The sequence below is a fragment of the Triticum urartu genome, chromosome 2, assembly GCF_003073215.2.
Source record: "Triticum urartu cultivar G1812 chromosome 2, Tu2.1, whole genome shotgun sequence".
Taxonomy (NCBI): Eukaryota; Viridiplantae; Streptophyta; class Magnoliopsida; order Poales; family Poaceae; genus Triticum; species Triticum urartu.
Window position 1 is genome coordinate 99505733 of NC_053023.1, and position 11245 is coordinate 99516977.

Here is an 11245-nt window from a genome sequence, read left to right on the forward strand (position 1 = left end):
ATAGGAGCCATCCCTGAGGACCATTCTACCTCTCTCACACATACGCTGGAGTACCCCCACCACTTGCCTTTTCACCTTCTGCCACACTGATGTCCTTCACTGCGGTGAAGCTCTTTGGGTTGCATGCGCCACCAAGTACTAATCAAGTACCTTGTTGTGTTAGCCCTTCTTGCTTGACTTCTTATCTATCTTCACCTCGGTTTGAATTAGTCCATGAGCATCTATTCACCTTGAACTACTTACCTTGCTGTAAAAAGAACAAAATGTTTGTGTAAACACCCAAGTTAGTCAAAACTAATTAGATAAATTGCAAAAGCTTGTAAAAGTTTCCGTGAATGACATTTGTGGCTTGTACTAGATCTAACATGCCAAGAATCAAATCCTAAGTACTAGTAACTTGCTAAGATATGTATGTGTGTATCCAAAAGATCAACCGTCCTGTGTATACTACCTTGTCCTAATTATTGATCCCTGTCAATCTGTAGCAAACATTGAGTGATTGATGTTTATAATCTACTCACAAGTAAAAAAAATTAGTTTCACTATCACTGTTTACTTCTATGTGGTGTTCAAGGATGAGTAGCACTAGTTAGGAACAACATTTAGGTCTAATAAGTACAAATACCATGACCACACCATAGATTAAATCTTGATTAATTTCGTGGCCTTGAGATAAACAAAGAGAAAGAAGGCTCGTACTAGGAGCGGGTGATATCGTCATGGCCGCTTAGGCTCAGTCGACACTTGAGGTGTCAATGTAATAAAAGCTTGCCTACTCATGGCAGCTGCTCCGCCTTGTACATGATACCGTTCTCCTTAACTGATCCTGGCGCGACTCTGAAGTGACGGCTTCCGTTACGCTTGACTCTATCGGACGTAACGGGACGTCACAGAAGGTCATAAACGTTTGCTCTCTAATCAGAGGGAGTGAATACATGATACCCATCCAATCTGGAGGAGGAGCAATAGGAGGGAAGCCGGGGCGGGCGGGGGGAAAGAGGGGTGGAAAAGAAGCGGGGAAAGGAAGAATCGGAGGGTACTTGATTAACAAGCTCAAGAATACTTATAGCGGGGAAATTAATCTAAGTGGCAAAGACACTTGGTGGCTGATCTAAGGCCGGTCGTGGTAACACTTTTGCCTTTGGACTTAAAAAGGGATGTTTGATCAAGGCGATGGCACCCGCCTCAAGAAATGTCTATGGTCGCTGCGATTAGTAGACAAGGAAGCCTACAATGGGGTGAAAATGAAACACACTACAAGAAGAGCCTGTGAGTAGCAAAATGGGAAAGAATGGTGCCGGAGGCAACTACTCGGTGAAACTGAAGTAGATGACGGGACAACAGGACATGTGGGGGACATGACAAACATGCCACAGACGCCGGAGTGGTTGTTCGGAATCGAGTGAAGGTATCACCCAGCTTCAGCTTCGAGAAAGAAAGAATGGAAGGAAAAAACAACACTCCGGAAGGATTTGAAATGTTTGATTAAATTTAGGTCATGCATCTCAAAAGAAGCCAGAAGAATCACAGTGTTTTTTACTCTTTCCGTCCTAAAATATAAGATATATTTTTATACTATCAGGATATAAAAAAACGTCTTACATTCCGGAACGAAGGGAGTAGATTTTTATTTAGAATGTATATGTCTTGTGTTCCCAACCATCTTACTTCTTGTCCCGTCTTGCTTACTCTGTACACCGTCGACGTGCACTCCTCTCTCCTTCCTCGCCGGTGAACTCGTCGCCGTGCACGGTGGTGAGGACGGGAAGATGATCGTACTCACCACTCAGCAGTGACAGTGACCGACGCGTCTACACCCACCTCTCGGCGAGAGCAGGGAAGACGACTGACCAGCGCCGTGCGTGCGTGCGTGTGCGATCTCCTTTCTCCCTCCCGAAAAACGCAAAGCGCGATCTTTCTTCCCCCTAAAAAATTACTCCGGCGCCGACACACACCACGCAACGCAAAGGAAGGAAGGAAGACAGCCGAGCACGACAGTGCCACCCCACCGCACTCCCCTCTTTCTCTCCCCTACTCCACCTGCAACATCCCATCCCCATTCCCACCACTCCCACTCCCCGTCCCCGCTCCAACCAAATCTCGCCTCGGCTCCCCCCAGATCCAGCCAGCCCGCCCGCCCGCCATGTCCTCCTCCGACCAGGAGGATCACGACGAGGACTCGCCCCTCGTCCGCGACCCGGCCGCCTCCTCCTCCTCCTCCCGCCACCACCGCCCCTCCGCCTCCTCCTCCTCCGCCGTCGGCGAGGTGCCCGTCTCGCAGTCGCTCATCAAGGCGGCCAGCAACGTGTGCTTCTCCTTCTTCGTGCTCGCCGTGCTCGCCGTCACCGTCGTCGCCGTCACCTACCAGCCGCCCGACCCCTGGCTCCAGTCCTCCGCCGCCATCACCACCTCCCTCGCCCGCGTCCTCCCCAACTCCTCCTTCCTCCTCCCCGACGACTCGCTCCTCCCCACCGGCGAGGACTTCCCCTCCCCCTCCCCCTCCTCCGACGCCGCCGACCAGGCCCAGGCCGCCGTTCCCTCGGGCATCAACGCCACCGCGGGCACCTGCGACCCGGACGCCCCGCTCAACTGCACCGACCCGCGCGTGCTCGCCGCCGTCAAGGCCTTCAACGCCAAGGCCTTCTTCCGCAGGTCCATCGTCTTCCTCAGCTACGAGGCGCCCGTGCGCGGCCCCAAGCCCGGCCAGTGCGACGTCGCCTGGCGCTTCCGGAACCGCCGCGAGAAGTCCTGGCGCCGCTACAGGGACTACCGCCGCTTCGAGCTCGCCCCCGCCGACGGGTGCGCGCTCGACATCACCAAGGTCGGCAAGTTCAGGTCGGGGAAGAACGCGGCTCGCCCGCCGCGCCCCAAGGGCCCCAAGAAGCCGCGCGTCGCGGCGCCGCCGGTGGACGCGGAGATCAACGACACGATCCCCCTCGTTGGGTCGGAGGCGGAGTTCAGGAGAGGCAAGTACCTCTACTACATGAGAGGCGGTGACCACTGCAAGAGCATGAACCAGTTCATCTGGAGCTTCCTCTGCGGGCTCGGCGAGGCCAAGTTCCTCAACCGGACGTTCGTGATGGATCTGAACATGTGCTTGTCCGGGGCTCACACAGAGGACGGCAAGGATGTGGATGGCAAGGATTTTAGGTACTATTTTGATTTCGAGCACCTCAAGGAGTCGGTGTCTCTGGTGGAGGAAGGGGACTTCTTGAAGGACTGGCGGCGCTGGGACAAGAAGAAGGGTCCGGGCCGGATCTCGGTGCGGAAGGTGCCCACATACAAGGTGACCCCAATGCAGCTGAAGAGGGACAAGAGCAACATCATTTGGAGGCAGTTTAATGGGCATGAGCCCGAGAACTACTGGTACAGGGTCTGCGAGGGGCGAGCTGCCAAGGTCATCCAGAGGCCTTGGTATGCTATTTGGAAGTCCAAGAGGCTGATGAACATTGTGACTGAGATCGCAGGCAGGATGGATTGGGACTACGATGGTTTGCATGTGGTCCGAGGGTGGAAGGCAATGAACAAGAAGATGTATCCGAACTTGGACGCGGACACATCACCCGACGCGATCGTAGATAAGGTGACCAAGCTTATCAAGCCGTGGCGGAACCTCTACATCGCAACCAATGAGCCATTCTACAACTACTTCGACAAGCTCAGGTCACACTACCATGTGCATTTGCTTGATGATTATAAGGAGCTTTGGTCGAATACGAGCGAGTGGTACAACGAGACGACAGCGATCAATAATGGGAAGGACTTGCCGTTCGATGCGTACATGAAGGTGATTGTGGACACTGAGGTATTCTACAGATCAAAGGCAAAGGTTGAAACGTTTAACAACCTGACGAGAGATTGCAAAGATGGAATCAACACGTGCAATTTGTGACACATGAGTTCATGGTGTGATAATTATCGGTGTCCATATACTCTCTACTGGCTGGCGCTATGGAACTCGGGCGGACTTCATCCAGGGTTTGTCATATTAGGCATAATATCTTGATGTCGCTTGTCATAGCATGCTCAGTTGATTGCATTACATGTGCATCTAAATTATGTGCCCTCCATTCTTTTTGTATAATTTACCACTGTGCTCAAACCTGCAAAATCCAAAATAGTAACACTCAGTGAGCATTTTGCAGTGCCTCTACTTCTTAGTGTCTGGACTTCTGCAGTATCTTGAGTCCCCATTAGTTAGCTTGGGGTTTCTCTTCATTTATTGTATGTTTCCATATGTGCGTTGCTAAATATTCTCTAGTCGGAAATGAACTTTCAGAAAATTATACATTTTACTGTCAAAAGTCAGAACAGAGGTCACTATGGCCATCAGATTACCATGTATGCCGTGTCTGTGAGAATTGCAGACAATCAGTTGTGTTTCTCTTGTGTATAAATGGTAACATGTTGGAAGCTGTGACATAATATTGGAAGCTATGACATAACAGCGAACTTCTAGAATAGTGCGTTTGCAGTTGTCAGCTGCCCAGTGTTAAGTTGTGGACATTCATGCGATGTAGAGAAAAGAGAGGAGACCAGGCCAGTCTAGTCCAAATGAATCAACATATGTTGTATCCTATTGCATGATACATTGGTGCATATTTTAGGTTATGCAATTTCATTATGTTCGTTTGAGTATTTGTCACAGTGGGTTTTCTTTTTTGTTTTTGTTAAAAATGAACATCACATCAGTATTATTATAATCCGATTTCACAAAGGAAGCCTATCAATTTAAGTCATTAGTTCAGACTTCGCACTCAAGGAAGATGGTAGGTGGCATACGTCCTTCACAATCGGTCGTTACACTAGTAGTTTAAGTTTGATCAGCTGTTGTTTTCAGTGTGTTTGTTATCATCTCTTTGAGCGGCCGCACTTCAAGGAATGTTTCAACTGGCTGTTTTCAACTTGAGGATGTTGGATACTGAAGCCATTCTGCGCATTTGTCTCGGACTGCTTTTTTGGACATGTTAGCCTACCTTTCTGAGCTTGATGAATTCACAATGATGCTCATGGTTAAATTTATTTCTGCGCATTCATCTCAGGCTGCTTATTTTGGAGATGTTGGCTGACCTTTCTGAGCTTGCTGAATTCATAATGATGGTTATGGTTAAATTTGTACCATCATGTATGGTTCAGAGGTCTTATATTTACTGCTTACTTACTATTACTTCCTATTACTGCTTACTTCCACTACCTCTGGTAGGCTGACTGTTCAGTGATATTTGAACTGCAAAAATGTCTTACATTTAGGCCCTGTTCGGCAGCTCTCCGCTCCACGGCTCAGCTTCTGGAGCGGCCGGAGCGGAGCGGCGCCGTAGCCTATTTTTCTGGAGTCATCAAAGTGGCGCTCCGCCGGCTCCCATATTTTGGGGAGCTGGATGACTGCCGAACAGGCTCTTAATTACAGAGGTAGTAGTAAGCAGTAAGCAGCCTGTTGTGGCCAACAAACCAGAGACATATATTGTTGGAGGAATGTTAAGGTGCCAGACAGCAGGCTACATAAACCTGCTGCACTGCCCTGAAATTGACCGTGGCATGCATACGAAGATTTGACATCATACAAACCAAAGCATCTCCAATTTCTTCATCTACTCCCTCCGTTCGGAATTATTTGTCGCAGAAATGTATGTATCTAGATATATTTTAGTTTTAGATACATCCATTTCCGAGACAAGTAATTTCGAACGGAGGGAGTATATCAGAGTAAACTATGCAGGAAGCAATTTGTACAAGTCCCGCCCATTTCGACAGCAGCTTGTTGGGAGGTTGGTTTTATATGGTACCCATCCCAAATTTCTCATGCCAAAGTTGCCAAAGTTACCAAAATGTGCTTACAGTTAGTTTGTGCTTACGTTCTTGGATACCTATACCCATTGGAGAATATCCTGTATTCTTTTTCTCTGTTTTTTCTTCGGAAAATCTAGCGACTAGATGCTTTGGATAAGAGCTTTTTAACGGTACCCTATACTGCTCGGGACGAGGTGGGCCAGTATAATTAAATCTCACCGTTGATTTCGTGTTCTTCGGAAAATCTAGCGACTAGATACTTTGGATAAGAGCTTTTTAACGGTACCCTATACTGCTCGGGACGAGGTGGGCCAGTATAACTAAATCTCACCGTTGATTTCGTGTAGGCAATATGGACAATTTTTCAGTACGTGAAGGCCTAAACGCGAATGTTGTTGGGGCAAGATGCCAGCCTATTTTGGAGTAATAGCTGGGACTTGACATAGCTTGCTCGCTCCCATGGCCGCCATGCTCTAGCTGACCTTGCTGCCGCCTGCCGTGTACTGCGACCCGACGCGCTAGTCTACCTTGGGGTCACGTCGCTGTTTCTCGGTGGGAGCAAGACATGGTGGCCACGGCTCCGTCAGCGCCCTCCTCCAGTCCTCCGTCCTGCCTGGACGGCATGGCCAGACCATGAACTTCTGTACACGGCATGCTTCTGCATCAACGGACAACGACACAAAGTGATTTGGTTGCCACCGTTGTGAACCAGGACAAAATGAGCCCGGTCTGGGGTATGCTCTACCATGGGAGGGGCGCAGGCCAACGCCTCATGGCCTATTGGAGAAGAAGAGCACGGTCCGGGCCGAGGCCTACGCCAAGCTGTCGAGTGTTGGATCCACGCACGGGGAAAGAACAGGATTCAGGCTTATCGAGGGAGGGAAGACAGGATGGAGAAGAGGACGATGCACTGTGATGGCCGCCGGAACACTACCAGCGTAGGTGGACGAGAACAACGGGCAGGGTGGGTTGGGGACTTGGGGGGCGGCTGAATTGAAGAAGTCCAAAAATGCCCTCGGAACATATATACCGTTGGTCGAGAAGGACCGGTGCTACCTATACTGCTCGCCATGCTGTTGGTCTGCTCGCAGCGGTACAGATCGGTCATGGGCGTTGGATTTCGCAGATTAACAGTCCATATTCACTACAGGGTACCATAAAAGAGCTCTTGGAGAACCATCTGTATCAACTAGGATGCGCTTGTGTTCTAGCGGAATTTTGTCACGGACATTGCAAAAATTTGAATCCTCGTTGAGTATGTGTCACTGTGCAGGCAATTCGGAACTAGATATCGTCCTGAAGATTATCAATGAATGTGAATGTGAATGGTCTTGCACGTGATCTTCTCATAGAGCATCAGAGCATTAATCAAATACTCTCTCCGTTTCACAATACATACCTTTCATTTATCAAAATATAGATATCAAAATATAGATATATCTAGACATGATTTAGTATATAGATACATTTATTTTTAGACAAATGGAAGTCAAATATTTTGAAACGAAGGGAGTAAAAAACATCACCGATTGTCTCAGTTCAAGTATATGTACCTGCAGAAGTTCCGAAGCTAATTCGACTTCAAATATGTAATTTGAAGATGTCTATTCATCACTTCTCAGCATTCTTTTTTACTTTAGCACTATGTTAAGAGTTTTTGTAATTTCCCCATGCATATACCCAAGCCTCTATTCCAGGCAAGGTTTTTGCCCCAACATTCATCCACTTGGATGAAAGTGAACCATGGTGAATTTTGGGCTTGACACGTGGTATTATTTTGGTAAATGGCTGTGTACAAACGCTTTGTGAATTCGGCGTTTAGTTTTAAATTTTTTGAACTTGTGTGCTGAATTCTTGGGTGCGGTTGGATGCGGTTAGCGATTTTGCCGCTCTATGGTGAAAAACGGTGCCGCTTCCATCACCTGATCTGGAGGGTTCTTGCGTTTTTTGATCGGTGCCGCTTTCATGTTTCGATCTAGAGTCTGCTTTTTGTTTCTGGTTTGCGCCGCTGTAGTCGTTTGATCTCGAAACCTCGCCACATACCACCATCGCTTACGTCCTGGGGGTTATAAATAGATCGCCCTTCTCATATCATTGTGCTAGGTTTTCTTTGGGTTAGCATATATTGTTTCTATGGTATATCCTTCTTCCTGTCGTAACGGACCGCGGCGTCCTGCTCGGCCTCCTCCGTCGCGGGGAGCTCTGGTTGGCCGGTGTGGTGGTTCGGGTTGTCTTGCTGCGTCGGCCGTTATCTCGGCTCGGCCCGTATGTATGGAGCATGCTTCGTCCTCTGATGATCGGCCGTTGCCGCTGCCGCGCCCTGGTTGTCGGCAACTCGCTACTGCTGCCCCGGGCCTCCTAATCTCCCTTGACCTTCTTTGCGGTGTTGGCGGGCCTGGTGAGGATCAGCCACAGCTTCGGCTCCGGCATCGCCCTAAGTCCGTCCAACCGGCCGTCCGCGGCCGACGGTGACTACGTCGAAGATGTTGTCGATTGGTTACAGGCTGCGCAGAAACCGGGTGTCCCGGCGGCCGGCGCTTGCGTATCCCCTTGGCGGGCCATGGTCTCCGCTCGGACGTAGTAGGACGCCCTGTTCGGGGAGCATAGATCCTGCGGCAACAACCTCTACGACAACGACGACGACATCACCACCGCCGGATAACGATCACTTGCCAGTGCGAGCGGTGTGACAGTGGCGAGGGCGGATGCTCCTGATGCAGATGACAGCAGGTTGCTCTGTGGCGCCGACAAGGGGTTAGGTTGCAGCGTCGGGGCGGAGGGGAGGCGGTGCAGCAGACAATAGGATGGTCTCGAAGGCGGCCACACTGCGCAGGAGCGACTGGAGCCGGAGTGGTCCGTTGTTAGCCAGGATCGGCTGTTGCTGATGATGTTGCGGGCATGTGGATGAGTACGTGGATCTCAACGTGAAACGTCCATCAGCAAGGCACGGCCTGGCGTTGCGCACTGCACTGCTATGTGATGTTGTTGAACATGAAGTGCACTCAAACCGCGATGCATGCCATCCGCGTTGTATCCCCTTGCATGGTCCGACGAGGTTTCGTGTACGTCCAGGTTCGTGTGATCATCTCTCTCTCTCTCATATTTTTTGTGCAGCTCAACAGCGAGGGAGATTTGCAAGTGGTCAAAATTCTGGTGCTATCATTGCTATGTAATAAGACAAGGTTTCTCCTGATCCTCTTTCTTCTTGATAATCCATATAGGGATTGCTTCTGTCGATTATTTTGAAGCCTTTTCTTGTAGACTAAAGGTTCAGAGATGGCCACTAACTGATTGGTGTTATTTAGCTTCAGGTCATTTTTGTGCTCTTAAGGTATAGTATCCTTTCCATCATTGCTGCAAACATTTACTATCTGTCCTTGGTGCAGGAATTTGCAACCGTTAAACCCACGGCGGTTCCGGTGTGGGATATATTCTTCATGGTCCCCTGTCATTTGCTGCATCTGATGTTAATTTGATGATATGGTTTTTGGGATGACCATGATTTACTCCCTTCTAATATTTGTTCTATGCAAGCATCAAGACTAAATAATATGGGTTTACCCCTTTATCATATTTGTTGTATGTAGGCATCAATACTAGAGATATGGTTTTAACCCCTTCTCATATTTTTTTTTGAACGATCCCTTCTCATATTTATTGTATGGATGCATCAAGCTATGATGAATTCGGATGACATACTATTAACTTACATAATAAGACCCTTACGGGGTGAAAAGCCGGAAGCAATTGCAAGGCATTAACAATCTGTTTTTCTTACTGAAGCTGAACAACTACCCCATATACAAGCTCTATCATGTTAACTACTGATGTGAACTTCCTCCGCTATCATTTCATTACGAACACAAAACCAATAGGCGGTCAAACAAGGATACCTTGAATTACCAAGGAATCAGAAATTTATCATGCAATATCAATATGTATTCTCTTTATGTACAATTAATGTACTGACTCTTTTCATTCAATAAAAATTTTCTTTATGAAAGATTATAGCATTTGTACCAATATAAATTTTTTACATACACCATAATATAAAATTTGAAGTGAACACGTAAAATGTGAATAAAATAATTAAATAATTGGTATATGAAGTTTAATATTATTGCACATAGAATTTCTCACATAAAATATCAACAGGCGCGGCGTGCCACCGCACGGGCATGAAAATTCAACATGGCTCGCTAGCAAGTAAGTACCCAACATAATGAATTTGCAAGACAAACAATGATCTTGGCGATAATATGCAATGATTTCTCCGACGTGGCACTTCTTCGCATGTACCCCAACGTCCTCAGAGAGATGATTCCATCATTACATACAAAGGAGCTAAGACACCCGTTGGACAGGTAGAGGAATTTGCAAAAGCTCTTGACTACTTCATTACAAACTATCTTACCGGGGGCTACACTAGGATGATTTAACTCAACTAGGCCATCCGCAATCATTTACTTTCATGCATTTGCATCATTGTATATGGTATGTTCCATAGAACGGTCTCTATAATGTGCCAGTAAGTAGACCTTATTAGTAGCGTGTACACTTCCGTTCATCAGTATTTATCATACATGGTGAGGGAGTCCTGGATTAGGGGGTGTCCGGATGGCCGGACTATACCTTCGGCCGGACTCCTGGACTATGAAGATGCAAGATTGAAGACTTCCTCCCGTGTCCGGAAGGGACTTTCCTTGGCGTGGAAGGCAACCTTGGCGATACAGATATGTAGATCTCCTACCATTGTAACCGACTCTGTGTAACCCTAGCCCTCTCCGGTGTCTATATAAACCGGAGAGTTTTAGTCCGTAGGACGAAGAACAATCATACCATAGGCTAGCTTCTAGGGTTTAGCCTCTCTGATCTCGTGGTAGATCTACTCTTGTAATACCCATATCATCAATATTAATCAAGCAGGACGTAGGGTTTTACCTCCATCAAGAGGGCCCGAACCTGGGTAAAACATCGTGTCCCCTGCCTCCTGTTACCATCCGACCTAGACGCACAGTTCGGGACCCCATACCCGAGATCCGCCGGTTTTGACACCGACATTGGTGCTTTCATTGATAGTTCCTCTGTGTCGTCGCCATCAGGAAGGATGCCTCATCCCGTCTTTAAAGACGACACCGTTGCTAAGGGAGCTTTGGCTGTCGGCCAAACTCTCCGGCTAGGCGGTTTCCTTATGACCGCCTGTTCGGCTGCTGCGCCGACGATGACCTCTCGGGTCATCGAAAGCAATCTTCACGTCAGCTCGGAATTCGCTGAGCAGCTAGATCCAATGGAGCTCTCTTCCCTAAACAAGCTCTTGGATCGCATCGCCGCCCTGGGAGTCGCTACGGATTACGACCAGATTGGGCCTAAACCCGATCTGAGAGATATTAACTCTCCCTAGGTCACCCATCATGTTGCCGTGGTAGAGGGACAGTGCGGCGACCCTTCATCTATCTTA

The 11245-nt window shown here is 48.3% G+C and overlaps 1 protein-coding gene across 1 annotated transcript; it reads left to right on the top strand.

The window, feature by feature from the left end:
• The first annotated feature begins 1916 nt into the window (after positions 1–1916).
• On the top strand, positions 1917–4304 carry LOC125536118. Its single transcript, XM_048699260.1, has one exon. It carries the CDS (start codon positions 2144–2146, stop codon positions 3890–3892), a length of 1749 nt encoding a protein of 582 aa, XP_048555217.1. The 5' UTR covers positions 1917–2143; the 3' UTR covers positions 3893–4304.
• Positions 4305–11245: the final 6941 nt, after the last annotated feature.